At 56.1% G+C, this 21,421-nt stretch overlaps 1 protein-coding gene across 2 annotated transcripts in view; it reads left to right on the forward strand.

Moving 5' to 3' along the window:
- The window catches only part of LOC140719465 (complement factor B-like), a 56,504-nt gene extending 43,522 nt beyond the window's left edge, over nucleotides 1-12,982 (forward strand). For both annotated transcript variants that reach the window (XM_073034164.1, XM_073034165.1), the window contains exons 16-18: nucleotides 1,208-1,286; nucleotides 10,268-10,317; nucleotides 12,484-12,982. In XM_073034164.1, coding sequence (XP_072890265.1) covers nucleotides 1,208-1,286; nucleotides 10,268-10,317; nucleotides 12,484-12,606 — 252 coding nt within the window. In that variant the 3' untranslated portion in view covers nucleotides 12,607-12,982. The remainder of the gene's footprint in view (nucleotides 1-1,207; nucleotides 1,287-10,267; nucleotides 10,318-12,483) is intronic.
- The last annotated feature ends 8,439 nt before the right edge of the window (nucleotides 12,983-21,421 follow it).

The raw sequence follows: 21,421 nt of genomic DNA on the forward strand, positions 1-21,421 counted from the left end.
GAGCTTCTATGTCAGGTGTTTTCTAAAAATCTTGGAGAAGTTCCCAATGAGAAACCAAATCTTAAAAAATCTGTCAGTGGTCAATACAGAGAGCCAAGACGAGGTGAATCCAGAGCAGATTCTGACTTTGGCAGAGAGATTTCCAAATGTGATCGAGGCAGATGCAAGAGAACAGCTCCACTTGGAAGCCCTGGATTATGTCTCAACCAACCTTGAAGGACTGGTGCCAAACTACGAAAGTTTGCCAGTTGTTGAGATCTGGGGGAAGCTGTCCAAAGTAAAATCTGTGAGCACAGGGCATCTGAGATTCGAAGAGCTCTGCCAGTTGATGAAGCTGCTTTTGGTGCTGCCAAATTCTGACTGTGATGTGGAAAGGGCATTCAGCATGGTGTGTCACATTGAGACAGGATTCAGAAGTCAGCTGTCTCACAAAACACTTGTGAATCTGATGTCTTGCAAAATTAACAAATTCATTGACACAGACTGCTATGAGGTTGAGACGTCTGACAAAATGCTGAAATCTGCCAAGCAAGCCACATCACAGTATAAGGAAAGTTTGCAATAGAAATAGAAAAGCTATTTGCATTAGCATTTAGCTATTAGCATCGAGACTGCCAACAAAATACTCAACAAGGAATATAGTTTCAATATGTGATCAAATAAATTGTTGTGTTCTTTCATAATGAAATACATCCTTGGAGGTCGACCGGGAGTGGGGGGAAGGATACGGGGTTGCGGGGGGTTGGGGTGGGGGTGCTACCTCACTGAAATGTGTTTTTGCAGGGTGGGATGTCTGTGAGTTCATCCCAACACATCCCTCTCTGGAGCCCAACTTTCTCCCCAACCCTACACCTTCCTCCCTCTTATCCCCTCTCTCCTTCTCTTGTCTCTCTCCCCTCTCTTACACCTATATACACCATCTACCCATTGCCCCGTCACCCACGTGACTCCCCCATCTTCCCCATATGCCCTCGTTTCCCTTGTCTGTCTTCCCCTTGTCTCCCCATTGTCTCCCCCCCCACCTTTTTAAAAGATTCAAAGGTCAAGTTTAATGTCAGAGAAATGTATACAATATACATCCTCCCTCCCCCTCTACCCTCCCCTTTCTCCCCATTTCCCCAATCCTCCCACTCCTCACCTCTCTTTCACCCTCTCGTGCGTCTCAGCTGTAACGACTAACGTCCCACACTCTCTTTCTCTCGACCAGCCCCGTGACCAGTGTTTGAGGAACGACCTCGATCTGAGTCAGATCTGTGCCAAAGGAGATGGGGTGGACACGTGTGCCGGTGAGTGCACCAACTGAGATCTCCATCTTCTCCTCCTCTGACCTTCTCCAGCTCCACCCGCTCCCTCTCTCCACCCTCTCCCCACCCACTCCCCACACCCTCTCCCCACCCACTCTCCCCACCCACTCCCCACCCATTCCCCACCCTCTCCCCACCCTCTCCCCACCCACTCTCCCCACCCACTCCCCACCCATTCCCCACCCTCTCCCCACCCTCTCCCCACCCACTCCCCACCCACTCTCCACCCTCTCCCCACCCACTCTCCACCCACTCTCTAGTCTCTCCCCACCATCTCCCCACCCACTCTCCACCCACTCTCTAGTCTCTCCCCACCATCTCCCCACCATCTCCCCACCCACTTTCCACCCACTCTCTAGTCTCTCCCCACCATCTCCCCATTCACTCTCCACCCTCTCCCCTCCCACTCCCCACCCACTCTCCACCCTCTCCCCACCCACTCTCTAGTCTCTCGCCACCATCTCCCCATTCACTCTCCACCCTCTCCCCTCCCACTCCCCACCCACTCTCCACCCTCTCCCCACCCACTCTCCACCCTCTCCCCACCCTCTCCCCACCCTCTCCCCACCATCTCCTCATTCACTCTCCATCCTCTCCCCACCATCTCCCCACCCTCTCCCCACCCACTCCCCACACTCTCCCCACCCACTCTCCACACCCTCTCCCTCTCTCTCTCAACCTCACCCTCTCTCTCTTTCCGTCATCATCACCTTCACCCTCACACTCTCCCTCTCCCTCACCCTCTCCCTCTCTCTCTCCGTCACCCTCACCTTCACCCTCACCCTCTCCCTCCCTCTCTCTCTCTGTCACCCTCACCTTCACCCTCACCCTCTCCCTCCCTCTCTCTCTCTGTCACCCTCACCTTCACCCTCTCCCTCTCTCTCTCTCCGTCACCCTCACCTTCACACTCTCCCTCTCCCTCACTCCCTCTCTCTCTCTCCGTCACCCTCATCTTCACCCTCTCCCTCTCCCTCTCCCTCTCTCTGTCCGTCACCCTCACCTTCACCCTCTCCCTCTTCCTCTCCCTCTCTCTGTCCGTCACCCTCACCTTCACCCTCTCCCTCTCCGTCATTCTCACCTTCACCCTCACACTCTCCCTCTCCCTCTCCGTCACCCTCACCTTCACCCTCTCCCTCTCCCTCTGCCTCCCCCTCTCTCCCCATCACCCTCACCCTCTCCCTCTCTCTGTCTCCCTCACCCTCTCCGTCACCCTCTCCCTCTCTCTCCATCATCCTCACCTTCACCCTCACCCTCTCCATCATCCTCACCTTCTCCCTCTCCCTTTCCCTCTCTCTCTCCCTTCATCTGCTTTGTCACTCAATTAAATTTCTGGAACCTTGGTATTGCTGTGCTTCCCAACATTTCTCCCCCCTCTGTCCCTATTCACCCCTGAGAAGGTGAGAGATGTACCAGCATTTATCACTCATCCCCTATCACCCCTCGAGAAGGTAGGGAACTTCCCAGCATATCTCCTCCATACTTATTTGTCCCCTGAGGAGGCCCAGAGAACCCCTGTCCTCGAGCCGGTATATCCTTTCTGGTGTGGGGTTTCTCTCGTAGCACCATTGAGTGAGCAGGTTCTGGGATTCGGACCCTGATCCAAAGGAAGGGAGGGACACTGGATGTCCCATTTGGGTCAGCGTGGGACTCGGAGGAGCTGGGAGTGTGGGATGTGGGAAAACCAGAGGTGGTGGTCTTCCTGTCATTCTTCCAGCAAGATTGGTGGGGTGTTCAGGAGGGGCTTTTGGAGTGGCCCAGGCAGGTGCCCTCTTTATATGGTGCTTTTTGTGCTAGTGGTGGGCAGGAGTGGGTGTTTTGTGGGGGAAGGCAGGGATAAGGGGTAATTGGTCAAGGGTGCTGTCTGTTCTGAATGGCGTTGAGCTTCTCGAGAGCTGCTGTCAGCCGGCAAATGGGGCAATGTCCCGTGACACGCAGATGTGGGCTAGGTGACGGGGTGGATGTGAAGTGCAGGGACTAACCCCAGCCGGGGGCAGCGCGGAGTGTCCCGTCACACTCCTGACGTGCAGATGTGGGCGAGGTAACGGGGTGGATGTGAAGTGCAGGGACTAACCCCAGCCGGGGGCAGCGCGGAGTGTCCCATCACACTCCTGATATGCAGATGTGGTGGATGTGAAGTGCAGGGACTAACCCCAGCCGGGGGCAGCGCGGAGTGTCCCATCACACTCCTGACGTGCAGATGTGGGCGAGGTAACGGGGTGGATGTGAAGTGCAGGGACTAACCCCAGCCGGGGGCAGCGCGGAGTGTCCCATCACACTCCTGACGTGCAGATGTGGGCGAGGTAACGGGGTGGATGTGAAGTGCAGGGACTAACCCCAGCCGGGGGCAGCGCGGAGTGTCCCATCACACTCCTGATATGCAGATGTGGTGGATGTGAAGTGCAGGGACTAACCCCAGCCGGGGGCAGCGTGGAGTGTCCCATCACACTCCTGACGTGCAGATGTGGGCGAGGTAACGGGGTGGATGTGAAGTGCAGGGACTAACCCCAGCCGGGGTAAGTGCGGAGTGTCCCATCACACTCCTGACATGTAGATGTGGGCGAGGTAACGGGGTGGATGTGAAGTGCAGGGACTAACCCCAGCCGGGGTAAGTGCGGAGTGTCCCATCACACTCCTGATATGCAGATGTGGGCGAGGTAACGGGGTGGATGTGAAGTGCAGGGACTAACCCCAGCCGGGGGCAGCGCGGAGTGTCCCATCACACTCCTGACGTGCAGATGTGGGCGAGGTAACGGGGTGGATGTGAAGTGCAGGGACTAACCCCAGCCGGGGGCAGCGCGGAGTGTCCCATCACACTCCTGATATGCAGATGTGGTGGATGTGAAGTGCAGGGACTAACCCCAGCCGGGGGCAGCGTGGAGTGTCCCATCACACTCCTGACGTGCAGATGTGGGCGAGGTAACGGGGTGGATGTGAAGTGCAGGGACTAACCCCAGCCGGGGTAAGTGCGGAGTGTCCCATCACACTCCTGACATGTAGATGTGGGCGAGGTAACGGGGTGGATGTGAAGTGCAGGGACTAACCCCAGCCGGGGTAAGTGCGGAGTGTCCCATCACACTCCTGATATGCAGATGTGGTGGATGTGAAGTGCAGGGACTAACCCCAGCCGGGGTAAGTGCGGAGTGTCCCATCACACTCCTGATATGCAGATGTGGGCGAGGTAACGGGGTGGATGTGAAGTGCAGGGACTAACCCCAGCCGGGGGCAGCGCGGAGTGTCCCATCACACTCCTGATATGCAGATGTGGTGGATGTGAAGTGCAGGGACTAACCCCAGCCGGGGGCAGCGCGGAGTGTCCCGTCACACTCCTGATATGCAGATGTGGGCGAGGTAACGGGGTGGATGTGAAGTGCAGGGACTAACCCCAGCCGGGGGCAGCGCGGAGTGTCCCATCACACTCCTGATATGCAGATGTGGTGGATGTGAAGTGCAGGGACTAACCCCAGCCGGGGTAAGTGCGGAGTGTCCCATCACACTCCTGATATGCAGATGTGGGCGAGGTAACGGGGTGGATGTGAAGTGCAGGGACTAACCCCAGCCGGGGGCAGCGCGGAGTGTCCCATCACACTCCTGACGTGCAGATGTGGGCGAGGTAACGGGGTGGATGTGAAGTGCAGGGACTAACCCCAGCCGGGGGCAGCGCGGAGTGTCCCATCACACTCCTGATATGCAGATGTGGTGGATGTGAAGTGCAGGGACTAACCCCAGCCGGGGGCAGCGCGGAGTGTCCCGTCACACTCCTGATATGCAGATGTGGGCGAGGTAACGGGGTGGATGTGAAGTGCAGGGACTAACCCCAGCCGGGGTAAGTGCGGAGTGTCCCATCACACTCCTGACATGTAGATGTGGGCGAGGTAACGGGGTGGATGTGAAGTGCAGGGACTAACCCCAGCCGGGGTAAGTGCGGAGTGTCCCATCACACTCCTGATATGCAGATGTGGTGGATGTGAAGTGCAGGGACTAACCCCAGCCGGGGTAAGTGCGGAGTGTCCCATCACACTCCTGATATGCAGATGTGGGCGAGGTAACGGGGTGGATGTGAAGTGCAGGGACTAACCCCAGCCGGGGGCAGCGCGGAGTGTCCCATCACACTCCTGACGTGCAGATGTGGGCGAGGTAACGGGGTGGATGTGAAGTGCAGGGACTAACCCCAGCCGGGGTAAGTGCGGAGTGTCCCATCACACTCCTGACATGTAGATGTGGGCGAGGTAACGGGGTGGATGTGAAGTGCAGGGACTAACCCCAGCCGGGGTAAGTGCGGAGTGTCCCATCACACTCCTGATATGCAGATGTGGGCGAGGTAACGGGGTGGATGTGAAGTGCAGGGACTAACCCCAGCCGGGGTAAGTGCGGAGTGTCCCATCACACTCCTGATATGCAGATGTGGTGGATGTGAAGTGCAGGGACTAACCCCAGCCGGGGTAAGTGCGGAGTGTCCCATCACACTCCTGATATGCAGATGTGGGCGAGGTAACGGGGTGGATGTGAAGTGCAGGGACTAACCCCAGCCGGGGGCAGCGCGGAGTGTCCCATCACACTCCTGACGTGCAGATGTGGGCGAGGTAACGGGGTGGATGTGAAGTGCAGGGACTAACCCCAGCCGTGGGCAGCGCGGAGTGTCCCATCACACTCCTGATATGCAGATGTGGTGGATGTGAAGTGCAGGGACTAACCCCAGCCGGGGGCAGCGTGGAGTGTCCCATCACACTCCTGACGTGCAGATGTGGGCGAGGTAACGGGGTGGATGTGAAGTGCAGGGACTAACCCCAGCCGGGGTAAGTGCGGAGTGTCCCATCACACTCCTGACATGTAGATGTGGGCGAGGTAACGGGGTGGATGTGAAGTGCAGGGACTAACCCCAGCCGGGGTAAGTGCGGAGTGTCCCATCACACTCCTGATATGCAGATGTGGGCGAGGTAACGGGGTGGATGTGAAGTGCAGGGACTAACCCCAGCCGGGGGCAGCGCGGAGTGTCCCATCACACTCCTGATATGCAGATGTGGTGGATGTGAAGTGCAGGGACTAACCCCAGCTGGGGGCAGCGCGGAGTGTCCCGTCACACTCCTGATATGCAGATGTGGGCGAGGTAACGGGGTGGATGTGAAGTGCAGGGACTAACCCCAGCCGGGGGCAGCGCGGAGTGTCCCATCACACTCCTGATATGCAGATGTAGTGGATGTGAAGTGCAGGGACTAACCCCAGCCGGGGGCAGCGCGGAGTGTCCCGTCACACTCCTGACATGTAGATGTGGGCGAGGTAACGGGGTGGATGTGAAGTGCAGGGACTAACCCCAGCCGGGGGCAGCGCGGAGTGTCCCATCACACTCCTGACGTGCAGATGTGGGCGAGGTAACGGGGTGGATGTGAAGTGCAGGGACTAACCCCAGCCGGGGGCAGCGCGGAGTGTCCCATCACACTCCTGATATGCAGATGTGGTGGATGTGAAGTGCAGGGACTAACCCCAGCCGGGGGCAGCGTGGAGTGTCCCATCACACTCCTGACGTGCAGATGTGGGCGAGGTAACGGGGTGGATGTGAAGTGCAGGGACTAACCCCAGCCGGGGTAAGTGCGGAGTGTCCCATCACACTCCTGACATGTAGATGTGGGCGAGGTAACGGGGTGGATGTGAAGTGCAGGGACTAACCCCAGCCGGGGTAAGTGCGGAGTGTCCCATCACACTCCTGATATGCAGATGTGGTGGATGTGAAGTGCAGGGACTAACCCCAGCCGGGGTAAGTGCGGAGTGTCCCATCACACTCCTGATATGCAGTTGTGGGCGAGGTAACGGGGTGGATGTGAAGTGCAGGGACTAACCCCAGCCGGGGGCAGCGCGGAGTGTCCCATCACACTCCTGATATGCAGATGTGGTGGATGTGAAGTGCAGGGACTAACCCCAGCCGGGGGTAGCGCGGAGTGTCCCGTCACACTCCTGATATGCAGATGTGGGCGAGGTAACGGGGTGGATGTGAAGTGCAGGGACTAACCCCAGCCGGGGGCAGCGCGGAGTGTCCCATCACACTCCTGATATGCAGATGTGGTGGATGTGAAGTGCAGGGACTAACCCCAGCCGGGGTAAGTGCGGAGTGTCCCATCACACTCCTGATATGCAGATGTGGGCGAGGTAACGGGGTGGATGTGAAGTGCAGGGACTAACCCCAGCCGGGGGCAGCGCGGAGTGTCCCATCACACTCCTGATATGCAGATGTGGTGGATGTGAAGTGCAGGGACTAACCCCAGCCGGGGGCAGCGCGGAGTGTCCCGTCACACTCCTGATATGCAGATGTGGTGGATGTGAAGTGCAGGGACTAACCCCAGCCGGGGGCAGCGCGGAGTGTCCCATCACACTCCTGATATGCAGATGTGGTGGATGTGAAGTGCAGGGACTAACCCCAGCCGGGGGCAGCGCGGAGTGTCCCGTCACACTCCTGATATGCAGATGTGGGCGAGGTAACGGGGTGGATGTGAAGTGCAGGGACTAACCCCAGCCGGGGGCAGCGCGGAGTGTCCCATCACACTCCTGATATGCAGATGTGGTGGATGTGAAGTGCAGGGACTAACCCCAGCCGGGGTAAGTGCGGAGTGTCCCATCACACTCCTGATATGCAGATGTGGGCGAGGTAACGGGGTGGATGTGAAGTGCAGGGACTAACCCCAGCCGGGGTAAGTGCGGAGTGTCCCATCACACTCCTGACATGTAGATGTGGGCGAGGTAACGGGGTGGATGTGAAGTGCAGGGACTAACCCCAGCCGGGGTAAGTGCGGAGTGTCCCATCACACTCCTGATATGCAGATGTGGTGGATGTGAAGTGCAGGGACTAACCCCAGCCGGGGTAAGTGCGGAGTGTCCCATCACACTCCTGATATGCAGATGTGGGCGAGGTAACGGGGTGGATGTGAAGTGCAGGGACTAACCCCAGCCGGGGGCAGCGCGGAGTGTCCCATCACACTCCTGACGTGCAGATGTGTGCTAGGTAACGGGGTGGATGTGAAGTGCAGGGACTAACCCCAGCCGGGGGCAGCGCGGAGTGTCCCATCACACTCCTGATATGCAGATGTGGTGGATGTGAAGTGCAGGGACTAACCCCAGCCGGGGTAAGTGCGGAGTGTCCCATCACACTCCTGACATGTAGATGTGGGCGAGGTAACGGGGTGGATGTGAAGTGCAGGGACTAACCCCAGCCGGGGTAAGTGCGGAGTGTCCCATCACACTCCTGACATGTAGATGTGGGCGAGGTAACGGGGTGGATGTGAAGTGCAGGGACTAACCCCAGCCGGGGTAAGTGCGGAGTGTCCCATCACACTCCTGATATGCAGATGTGGTGGATGTGAAGTGCAGGGACTAACCCCAGCCGGGGTAAGTGCGGAGTGTCCCATCACACTCCTGATATGCAGATGTGGGCGAGGTAACGGGGTGGATGTGAAGTGCAGGGACTAACCCCAGCCGGGGGCAGCGCGGAGTGTCCCATCACACTCCTGATATGCAGATGTGGTGGATGTGAAGTGCTGGGACTAACCCCAGCTGGGGGCAGCGCGGAGTGTCCCGTCACACTCCTGATATGCAGATGTGGGCGAGGTAACGGGGTGGATGTGAAGTGCAGGGACTTACCCCAGCCGGGGGCAGCGCGGAGTGTCCCATCACACTCCTGATATGCAGATGTGGTGGATGTGAAGTGCAGGGACTAACCCCAGCCGGGGGCAGCGCGGAGTGTCCCATCACACTCCTGATATGCAGATGTGGTGGATGTGAAGTGCAGGGACTAACCCCAGCCGGGGGCAGCGCGGAGTGTCCCATCACACTCCTGATATGCAGATGTGGCGGATGTGAAGTGCAGGGACTAACCCCAGCCAGGGGCAGCGCGGAGTGTCCCATCACACTCCTGATATGCAGATGTGGTGGATGTGAAGTGCAGGGACTAACCCCAGCCGGGGGCAGCGTGGAGTGTCCTGTCACACTCCTGACATGCAGATGTGGGCGAGGTAACGGGGTGGATGTGAAGTGCAGGGACTAACCCCAGCCGGGGGCAGCGCGGAGTGTCCCGTCACACTCCTGACATGTAGATGTGGGCGAGGTAACGGGGTGAATGTGAAGTGCAGGGACTAACCCCAGCCGGGGGCAGCGTGGAGTGTCCCGTCACACTCCTGACATGTAGATGTGGGCGAGGTAACGGGGTGGATGTGAAGTGCAGGGACTAACCCCAGCCGGGGGCAGCGTGGAGTGTCCCGTCACACTTCAGATGTGGTGCTTTATGTTGTGTACCTGCTTCGCCTTGTGTTGCACTTTGGGAGGGCAGATGTAAAGAGACAGGACACAGTGAATGACAACTCCTCGCAGTGTTAATGTACTCCGTGTCCACAACTCCCAGTGCGTCAATAGGATGGTAAAGGAGGCGTATGCCTTCATCAGTCCAGTGATCCGGAAGTAACATTGGAGTTTTATAAAACTCTGGTCAGGCCACATTTGGAGTATTGCATTCAGTTGTGGTCACCGCAGACTGGAGGGAGTAGGGGATATGAGTGATAGGGAGAGATCAGATGTATTCTCCAGAGCAGCAGAGGCTGAGGGGAGTCCTCGTAGGAGTCTCCACTCATAATGATAATGAGAGGCATAGACAGCTGATATCTTTATCCCTCAAGGTCAAAGTATTGAAATTCTAATGCCAGCAGGCATGCATTGAAGGTGCGAGGGGTAAGTTCAAAGGAGGTGTGTGCTGCAAGTGTTTTTTTCACACACGGGGCCTGGAGTGTGGTGTCAGGGTTGGTGGTGGTGAAGGCAGATACGACAGAGGTGTTTTCAGGGGCTTTTGGAGAGGCACATGGATGGAGGGATATGGACCGGACGCTGTGTAGGCAGAGTTAGGCATTGAATTGCATTTGTTTAGTTTGGTACAACTTTGTGGAGGAAAGGGGTGGTTCCTGCATTGTACTGTTCTGTGTTCTGCGTTTCAGGAGATTCTGGTGGTCCTTTCTCAATCAAAATTAAACAGCGATGGATTCAGGTGAGAACAGATGCAATGGATCTGCTGGGAATGCACTGGTGCAGCCCTCCTGCATCATCTCCACAGCAGATGTCTGCGACTGCATTGCATCAAAGCGTGCCCTCTGCAGCCGCAGTGCTCTGATAGGCTGCATTTCCCCCCACCTTTGCCGTGTTCTGCAGTCCTCCAGAGCATTGTTCAGCAAAACAGTGTCATGGGGCAATGCACCAATCCTAACCACTGTATCACACCCGCAACGCAACAACTACAACAAAGTGAACGGGTGTGACACACCGTAAGAGGTAAAAGTTGCATCACTCCGTTCTGCATACTCAGAGGCAGTTTTAAGCTCCTGTATTGCTGGACACCACTGGGAATTGCAGTCCTGTGCTGCAGTATACCATTGCATTTACTCCTACACAAACCATGCAGCACGACAGCACAATTCCAGTCTCCTTGCAGAACCACGCACTGCTGCATTATTGCAACACTGTACTGATCATTTGTCAATACAATGTACACACAGCGATGCATTTCTGCAACAAGAGGTCAGCAATGCAGCACAGAGTCAAGCATGGAAATGTTCACTCAACTATAACACACCAAAGCACTGCAATGCAACAGCGTTAAACTGCTACACAACTGCATCACAGGACCTTGCAGGAAAAGCATGCGCTATGTTGCTGCAACACCTCCCAGTCCACTGCAGTGTTGTAAGCTGGAATTCTGCAGCAACAATGAGCTTTCGGGTTCTGGGAGCAGGGCCAAAGCATGAGAATGCAGAGGCAACATTTCAATAGAATGCAACAACAGCAAAAGTGGCTGCATTGCACCGTCACAGCTCATTGCTGCAATGTTGCCTGCAACTAAATTTGTCAGGAAATTAAGTGCCGGGGGGGGGGGGGTGTTAAATGAGAGGAGTGGAGTCCCATTGGGAGTGTGGACTACAAAAGTGAATGGGAAGGGGTGAGTTCCCTTGGGAGTGTGGATGGTGGACATTTAGGGGGAATGGGAAGGGATGGGTCCCATTGGGAGTGTGGACATTTAGGGAGAATGGGAAGGGTTGGGGTCCATTGGGATTGTGGGTGGTGGGAGTGAATGGGAAGGGATGGGTCCCATTGGGAATGTGGGTGGTGGGAGTGAATGGGAAGGGATGGGTCCCATTGGGAATGTGGGTGGTGGGAGTGAATGGGAAGGGATGGGTTCCATTGGGAATGTGGGTGGTGGGAGTGAATGGGAAGGGATGGGTCCCATTGGGAATGTGGGTGGTGGGAGTGAATGGGAAGGGATGGGTCCCATTGGGAATGTGGGTGGTGGGAGTGAATGGGAAGGGATGGGTCCCATTGGGAGTGGGTGGTGGGAGTGAATGGGAAGGGATGGGTTCCATTGGGAATGTGGGTGGTGGGAGTGAATGGGAAGGGATGGGTCCCATTGGGAATGTGGGTGGTGGGAGTGAATGGGAAGGGATGGGTCCCATTGGGAATGTGGGTGGTGGGAGTGAATGGGAAGGGATGGGTCCCATTGGGAATGTGGGTGGTGGGAGTTAATGGGAAGGGATGGGTCCCATTGGGAATGTGAGTGGTGAGAGTGAATGGGAAGGGATGGGTCCCATTGGGATTGTGGACATTTAGGGAGAATGGGAAGGGTTGGGGTCCCATTAGGAGTGTAGCAGTGAGAGTGAATGGGAAGGGATGGGTCCCATTGGGAATGTGAGTGGTGGGAGTGAATGGGAAGGGAAGGGTCCCATTGGGAATGTGGGTGGTGGGAGTTAATGGGAAGGGATGGGTCCCATTGGGAATGTGAGTGGTGAGAGTGAATGGGAAGGGATGGGTCCCATTGGGATTGTGAACATTTAGGGAGAATGGGAAGGGTTGGGGTCCCATTAGGAGTGTAGCAGTGAGAGTGAATGGGAAGGGATGGGTCCCATTGGGAATGTGGGTGGTGGGAGTGAATGGGAAGAGATGGGTCCCATTGGGAATGTGGGTGGTGGGAGTTAATGGGAAGGGATGGGTCCCATTGGGATTGTGGACATTTAGGGAGAATGGGAAGGGTTGGGGTCCCATTAGGAGTGTAGCAGTGAGAGTGAATGGGACGGGATGGGTCCCATTGGGAATGTGGGTGGTGGGAGTGAATGGGAAGGGATGGATTCCATTGGGTGTCTCTAACAGGATCTGAATCGTCCCACAGATCGGGATTGTCAGTTCAGGAACCACTGCACAGTGCAGTGCCAACAACATGGGTTACTACACCAATGTCGCACGCATGATGGACTGGGTCAGGACTGTCGTGGCAGACCTTGCCTACAATTAACAAGTTTTGAAAACGCTCCTCAACTTGCACACGGAATGATAAAGGAATCATCGATCTATGAAACCTCACACCTTACCCCCTCAACGCACAATTGAAATACCTATCTACTTCCGGGGAGAGATATGTACACTGACCAGTGTCTCTCAGTCCCTCTCACTCTGGGATAACCCCCAACACTTTCTACCCTCTCTATCCTCCCCTTTCTCTCTGTTCTAATACCTCTGTTCCCCACCCTCTACCCTCTGCCCCTCCCACTCCCCCTCCATTGTCTCCTCCCCTCTGTGCCCTCTTATTCCCTCTTTCCCCTCTCTTCCCCCTCCTTCCCATCCCCCAACCTCATTTTGAGACTGTTATGGAACTCTATCATTAAATAATTTGGAACAGAATTTGTGAGTGATTCTGGAAGAACGTGGGTGATTTCTCTACCTCACCATCATTCTCATGAACCTTCTCTGGACCATCTCCAATGTCTGCACATCCTTCCTTAGATAAGGGGGCCCAAAACTGCTCATAAAGGCTCCGCATTGTATCCTTTTGTTTATATTCTAGTCCTCTCGAAATGAATGCTTGCCTTCCTCAGCACCGCATCAAATGAACCTTTAGGGAATCCTGCACAAGGGCTCCCAAGTCCCTTTGTGCCTCAGATCTTTGAACATTATCTCCACGTAGAGAATAGTCTATGACTTTGTGAACACACAGAGTGTTCCATCAACCACTTCTTTGCCCATTCTCACGACTCCCTGCTTCTTCAACACTGACTGCCAATTCCATCACACTCCTGCCAAACACTACTATTCACCAGCAGCTAACCAGAGAGGACTCCTCTTATCCCACTCTCTGTCTCCTGCCGGTCAGCCAATCCTCTATCCGTGCTGGTATCGTTCTTGTAATACCGTGGGGGATGGGCACGTTTGTGCGTGTATATATGTGTGTGTGTGTGTATGTGTATGTATATGTGTGTATATATATACATACACAAACACACAGAACTGAACCCCTCACACAACCCAGAGGCCTGGCAGTGAGTGTGGAAACAGTCCAGAACATTCCACACATTCCTGGCCACAGTCGGCAAACAGGGCTGTCTGCCCCACCCCCCTCCCCGGCCACCTTCCCCTCTCCCTCCCCATTCTGCATCTCTTGCCCCACCCGCACTCCCTCTCGCTCTCTATCACACACGCAGATTTACATTCACTGTCACAGTAGTACAGTATACACACAGCTCTCTCTCTCTCCACACGTGCGCGCACAGACCCCCACTGTACACATCCTCTCTCTCCCCACACCCCTCTAAAGGTGAGATTCATTCAGAAAAAACAAACTGCATAGCATCAGGCAGCAGATCCAACAACTGAAGTGGGACGTAACTTCAGTGGGTAAGGGGCCCCAGTGAGAGTGGGGAGGGAGGGAGCAGGTGGAGAGTGAGTAACTTCTCAAAACATCCCAGACACTCAATCATCAGCACCTCACTCTCCACAGATTAAAATACAGCAACTTTAAAATTTTCAAGCAGGGTGTCCCTGGAGTGTGTGATGGGACGGAGTGGAGGGAGATTCACTCTGTGTCTGACCCCTGGAGTGTGTGATGGGACAGTGTGGAGGGAGATTCACTCTGTGTCTGACCCCTGGAGTGTGTGATGGGACGGAGTGGAGGGAGATTCACTCTGTGTCTGACCCCGGGAGTGTGTGATGGGACTGTGTGGAGGGAGATTCACTCTGTGTCTGACCCCGGGAGTGTGTGATGGGACGGAGTGGAGGGAGATTCACTCTGTGTCTGACCCCGGGAGTGTGTGATGGGACTGTGTGGAGGGAGATTCACCCTGTGTCTGACCCCGGGAGTGTGTGACGGGACAGTGTGGAGGGAGATTCACCCTGTGTCTGAGCCTGTGAGTGTGTGATGGGACGGTGTGGAGGGAGATTCACTCTGTGACTGACCCCGGGAGTGTGTGATGGGACAGTGGGGAGGGAGATTCACTCTGTGTTTGTCCCTGGAGTGTGTGATGGGACAGTGTGGAGGGAGATTCACTCTTGTGTCTGATCCCGGCAGTGTGTGATGGGACGGTGTGGAGGGAGATTCACTCTGTGTCTGACCTCGGCAGTGTGTGATGGGACGGTGTGGAGGGAGCTTCACCCTGTGTCTGATCCCGGGAGTGTGTGATGGGACGGTGTGGAGGGAGATTCACTCTGTGTCTGATCCCGGGAGTGTGTGATGGGACAGTGTAGAGAGAGCTTCACTCTTGTCTTTGATCCCGAGACTGTGTGATGGGACGGTGTGGAGGGAGATTCACTCTTGTGTCTGATCCCGGGAGTGTGTGATTGGACGGTGTGGAGGGAGCTTCACTCTTGTCTCTGATCCCGAGAGTGTGTGATGGGACGGTGTGGAGGGAGATTCACTTGTGTCTGATCCCGGGAGTGTGTGATGGGACGGTGTGGAGGGAGATTCACTCTGTGTCTGACCCCGGGAGTGGGTGATGGGACGGTGTGGAGGGAGATTCACTCTGTGTCTGACCCCGGGAATGGGTGATGGGACGGTGTGGAGGGAGATTCACTCTGTGTCTGACCCGGGAGTGTGTGATGGGACAGTGTGGAGAGAGTTTCACTCTGTGTCTAATCCCGGGAGTGTGTGATGGGATGGTGTGGAGGGAGCTTCACTCTGTGTCTGATCCCGGGAGTGTGTGATGGGACAGTGTGGAGGGATCTTCACTCTGTATCTGACCCAGGGAGTGTGTGATGGGACAGTGTGGAGGGAGATTCACTCTGTGTCTGACCCCGGGAGTGTGTGATGGGACAGTGTGCACGGAGCTTCATTCTGTGTCTGAACCTGGGAGTGTGTGATGGGTCAGTGTGGAGGGAGATTCACCCTGTGTCTGACCCCAGGAGTGTGTGATGGGACTGTGTGGAGGGAGATTCACTCTGTATCTGACCCTGGGAGTGTGCGATGGGACAGTGTGGAGGGAGATTCACTCTGTGTCTGACCCCGAGAGTGGGTGATGGGACGGTGTGGAGGGAGATTCACTCTTGTGTCTGATCCCGGGAGTGTGTGATGGGACGGTGTGGAGGGAGATTCAATCTGTGTCTGACCCCGGGAGTGGGTGATGGGACGGTGTGGAGGGAGATTCACTCTGTGTCTGACCCCGGGAATGGGTGATGGGACGGTGTGGAGGGAGATTCACTCTGTGTCTGACCCCGGGAGTGTGTGATGGGATGGTGTGGATGGAGCTTCACTCTGTGTCTGATCCCGGGAGTGTGTGATGGGACAGTGTGGAGGGATCTTCACTCTGTATCTGACCCTGGGAGTGTGTGATGGGACAGTGTGGAGGGAGATTCACTCTGTTTCTGACCCCGGGAGTGTGTGATGGGACAGTGTGCAGGGAGCTTCATTCTGTGTCTGAACCTGGGAGTGTGTGATGGGTCAGTGTGGAGGGAGATTCACCCTGTGTCTGACCCCAGGAGTGTGTGATGGGACTGTGTGGATGGAGATTCACTCTGTATCTGACCCTGGGAGTGTGTGATGGGACAGTGTGGAGGGAGATTCACTCTGTGTCTGACCCCAGGAGTGTGTGATGGGAATGTGTGGAGGGAGATTCACTCTGTGTCTGACCACAGGAGTGTGTGATGGGACTGTGTGGAGGGAGATTCACTCTGTATCTGACCCTGGGAGTGTGTGATGGGACTGTGTGGAGGGAGATTCACTCTGTGTCTGACCCTGGAAGTGTGTGATGGGACGGTGTTGAGGGAGATTCACTCTGTGTCTGACCCCGGGAGTGTGTGATGAGACAGTGTGGAGGGACACTCAATCTGTCTGACCCCGGGAGTGTGTGATGGGACGGTGTGGAGGGAGATTCACTCTGTGTCTGACCCCGGGAGTGGGTGATGGGACGGTGTGGAGGGAGATTCACTCTGTGTCTGACCCCGGGAATGGGTGATGGGACGGTGTGGAGGGAGATTCACTCTGTGTCTGACCCGGGAGTGTGTGATGGGACAGTGTGGAGAGAGTTTCACTCTGTGTCTAATCCCGGGAGTGTGTGATGGGATGGTGTGGAGGGAGCTTCACTCTGTGTCTGATCCCGGGAGTGTGTGATGGGACAGTGTGGAGGGATCTTCACTCTGTATCTGACCCAGGGAGTGTGTGATGGGACAGTGTGGAGGGAGATTCACTCTGTGTCTGACCCCGGGAGTGTGTGATGGGACAGTGTGCACGGAGCTTCATTCTGTGTCTGAACCTGGGAGTGTGTGATGGGTCAGTGTGGAGGGAGATTCACCCTGTGTCTGACCCCAGGAGTGTGTGATGGGACTGTGTGGAGGGAGATTCACTCTGTATCTGACCCTGGGAGTGTGCGATGGGACAGTGTGGAGGGAGATTCACTCTGTGTCTGACCCCGAGAGTGGGTGACGGGACGGTGTGGAGGGAGATTCACTCTTGTGTCTGATCCCGGGAGTGTGTGATGGGACGGTGTGGAGGGAGATTCACTCTGTGTCTGACCCCGGGAGTGTGTGATGGGACTGTGTGGAGGGAGATTCACCCTGTGTCTGACCCCGGGAGTGTGTGACGGGACAGTGTGGAGGGAGATTCACCCTGTGTCTGAGCCTGTGAGTGTGTGATGGGACGGTGTGGAGGGAGATTCACTCTGTGACTGACCCCGGGAGTGTGTGATGGGACAGTGGGGAGGGAGATTCACTCTGTGTTTGTCCCTGGAGTGTGTGATGGGACAGTGTGGAGGGAGATTCACTCTTGTGTCTGATCCCGGCAGTGTGTGATGGGACGGTGTGGAGGGAGATTCACTCTGTGTCTGACCTCGGCAGTGTGTGATGGGACGGTGTGGAGGGAGCTTCACCCTGTGTCTGATCCCGGGAGTGTGTGATGGGACGGTGTGGAGGGAGATTCACTCTGTGTCTGATCCCGGGAGTGTGTGATGGGACAGTGTAGAGAGAGCTTCACTCTTGTCTTTGATCCCGAGACTGTGTGATGGGACGGTGTGGAGGGAGATTCACTCTTGTGTCTGATCCCGGGAGTGTGTGATTGGACGGTGTGGAGGGAGCTTCACTCTTGTCTCTGATCCCGAGAGTGTGTGATGGGACGGTGTGGAGGGAGATTCACTTGTGTCTGATCCCGGGAGTGTGTGATGGGACGGTGTGGAGGGAGATTCACTCTGTGTCTGACCCCGGGAGTGGGTGATGGGACGGTGTGGAGGGAGATTCACTCTGTGTCTGACCCCGGGAATGGGTGATGGGACGGTGTGGAGGGAGATTCACTCTGTGTCTGACCCGGGAGTGTGTGATGGGACAGTGTGGAGAGAGTTTCACTCTGTGTCTAATCCCGGGAGTGTGTGATGGGATGGTGTGGAGGGAGCTTCACTCTGTGTCTGATCCCGGGAGTGTGTGATGGGACAGTGTGGAGGGATCTTCACTCTGTATCTGACCCAGGGAGTGTGTGATGGGACAGTGTGGAGGGAGATTCACTCTGTGTCTGACCCCGGGAGTGTGTGATGGGACAGTGTGCACGGAGCTTCATTCTGTGTCTGAACCTGGGAGTGTGTGATGGGTCAGTGTGGAGGGAGATTCACCCTGTGTCTGACCCCAGGAGTGTGTGATGGGACTGTGTGGAGGGAGATTCACTCTGTATCTGACCCTGGGAGTGTGCGATGGGACAGTGTGGAGGGAGATTCACTCTGTGTCTGACCCCGAGAGTGGGTGATGGGACGGTGTGGAGGGAGATTCACTCTTGTGTCTGATCCCGGGAGTGTGTGATGGGACGGTGTGGAGGGAGATTCAATCTGTGTCTGACCCCGGGAGTGGGTGATGGGACGGTGTGGAGGGAGATTCACTCTGTGTCTGACCCCGGGAATGGGTGATGGGACGGTGTGGAGGGAGATTCACTCTGTGTCTGACCCCGGGAGTGTGTGATGGGATGGTGTGGATGGAGCTTCACTCTGTGTCTGATCCCGGGAGTGTGTGATGGGACAGTGTGGAGGGATCTTCACTCTGTATCTGACCCTGGGAGTGTGTGATGGGACAGTGTGGAGGGAGATTCACTCTGTTTCTGACCCCGGGAGTGTGTGATGGGACAGTGTGCAGGGAGCTTCATTCTGTGTCTGAACCTGGGAGTGTGTGATGGGTCAGTGTGGAGGGAGATTCACCCTGTGTCTGACCCCAGGAGTGTGTGATGGGACTGTGTGGATGGAGATTCACTCTGTATCTGACCCTGGGAGTGTGTGATGGGACAGTGTGGAGGGAGATTCACTCTGTGTCTGACCCCAGGAGTGTGTGATGGGAATGTGTGGAGGGAGATTCACTCTGTGTCTGACCACAGGAGTGTGTGATGGGACTGTGTGGAGGGAGATTCACTCTGTATCTGACCCTGGGAGTGTGTGATGGGACTGTGTGGAGGGAGATTCACTCTGTGTCTGACCCTGGAAGTGTGTGATGGGACGGTGTTGAGGGAGATTCACTCTGTGTCTGACCCCGGGAGTGTGTGATGAGACAGTGTGGAGGGACACTCAATCTGTCTGACCCCGGGAGTGTGTGATGGGACGGTGTGGAGGGAGATTCACTCTGTGTCTGACCCCGGGAGTGGGTGATGGGACGGTGTGGAGGGAGATTCACTCTGTGTCTGACCCCGGGAATGGGTGATGGGACGGTGTGGAGGGAGATTCACTCTGTGTCTGACCCGGGAGTGTGTGATGGGACAGTGTGGAGAGAGTTTCACTCTGTGTCTAATCCCGGGAGTGTGTGATGGGATGGTGTGGAGGGAGCTTCACTCTGTGTCTGATCCCGGGAGTGTGTGATGGGACAGTGTGGAGGGATCTTCACTCTGTATCTGACCCAGGGAGTGTGTGATGGGACAGTGTGGAGGGAGATTCACTCTGTGTCTGACCCCGGGAGTGTGTGATGGGACAGTGTGCACGGAGCTTCATTCTGTGTCTGAACCTGGGAGTGTGTGATGGGTCAGTGTGGAGGGAGATTCACCCTGTGTCTGACCCCAGGAGTGTGTGATGGGACTGTGTGGAGGGAGATTCACTCTGTATCTGACCCTGGGAGTGTGCGATGGGACAGTGTGGAGGGAGATTCACTCTGTGTCTGACCCCGAGAGTGGGTGACGGGACGGTGTGGAGGGAGATTCACTCTTGTGTCTGATCCCGGGAGTGTGTGATGGGACGGTGTGGAGGGAGATTCACTCTGTGTCTGACCCCGGGAGTGGGTGATGGGACGGTGTGGAGGGAGATTCACTCTGTGTCTGACCCCGGGAATGGGTGATGGGACGGTGTGGAGGGAGATTCACTCTGTGTCTGACCCCGGGGAGTGTGTGATGGGATGGTGTGGATGGAGCTTCACTCTGTGTCTGATCCCGGGAGTGTGTGATGGGACAGTGTGGAGGGATCTTCACTCTGTATCTGACCCTGGGAGTGTGTGATGGGACAGTGTGGAGGGAGATTCACTCTGTTTCCGACCCCGGGAGTGTGTGATGGGACAGTGTGCAGGGAGCTTCATTCTGTGTCTGAACCTGGGAGTGTGTGATGGGTCAGTGTGGAGGGAGATTCACCCTGTGTCTGACCCCAGGAGTGTGTGATGGGACTGTGTGGAGGGAGATTCACTCTGTATCTGACCCTGGGAGTGTATGATGGGACAGTGTGGAGGGAGATTCACTCTGTGTCTGACCCCAGGAGTGTGTGATGGGAATGTGTGGAGGGAGATTCACTCTGTGTCTGACCACAGGAGTGTGTGATGGGACTGTGTGGAGGGAGATTCACTCTGTATCTGACCCTGGGAGTGTGTGATGGGACTGTGTGGAGGGAGATTCACTCTGTGTCTGACCCTGGAAGTGTGTGATGGGACGGTGTTGAGGGAGATTCACTCTGTGTCTGACCCCGGGAGTGTGTGATGAGACAGTGTGGAGGGACACTCAATCTGTCTGACCCCGGGAGTGTGTGATGGGACGGTGTGGAGGGAGATTCACTCTTGTGTCTGATCCCGGGAGTGTGTGATGGGACGGTGTGGAGGGAGATTCACTCTGTGTCTGACCCCGGGAGTGGGTGATGGGACGGTGTGGAGGGAGATTCACTCTGTGTCTCACCTCGGCAGTGTGTGATGGGACGGTGTGGAGGGAGATTCACTCTGTGTCTGACCTCGGCAGTGTGTGATGGGATAGTGTTGAGAGAGTTTCACTCTGTGTCTGATCCCGGGAGTGTGTGATGGGTTGGTGTGGAGGGAGCTTCACCCTGTGTCTGATCCCGGGAGTGTGTGATGGGACAGTGTGGAGGGAGCTTCACTCTGTGTCTGACCCGGGAGTGCGTGATGGGACAGTGTGGAGAGAGTTTCACTCTGTGTCTGATCCCGGGAGTGTGTGATGGGTTGGTGTGGAGGGAGCTTCACTCTGTGTCTGATCCCGGGAGTGTGTGATGGGACAGTGTGGAGGGATCTTCACTCTGTATCTGACCCTGGGAATGTGTGATGGGACAGTGTGGTGGGAGATTCACTCTGTGTCTGACCCCGGGAGTGTGTGATGGGACAGTGTGGAGGGAGCTTCATTCTGTGTCTGACCCTGGGAGTGTGTGATGGGTCAGTGTGGAGGGAGATTCACTCTGTGTCTGACCCCAGGAGTGTGTGATGGGACTGTGTGGAGGGAGATTCACTCTGTGTCTGACCCTGGGAGTGTGTGATGGGACAGTGTGGAGGGAGATTCACTCTGTGTCTGACCCCAGGAGTGTGTGATGGGACTGTGTGGAGGGAGATTCACTCTGTGTCTGACCCCGGGAGTGTGTGATGGGACAGTGTGCACGGAGCTTCATTCTGTGTCTGAACCTGGGAGTGTGTGATGG

This window comes from Hemitrygon akajei, chromosome 31, assembly GCF_048418815.1.
Source record: "Hemitrygon akajei chromosome 31, sHemAka1.3, whole genome shotgun sequence".
NCBI lineage: Eukaryota > Metazoa > Chordata > Chondrichthyes > Myliobatiformes > Dasyatidae > Hemitrygon > Hemitrygon akajei.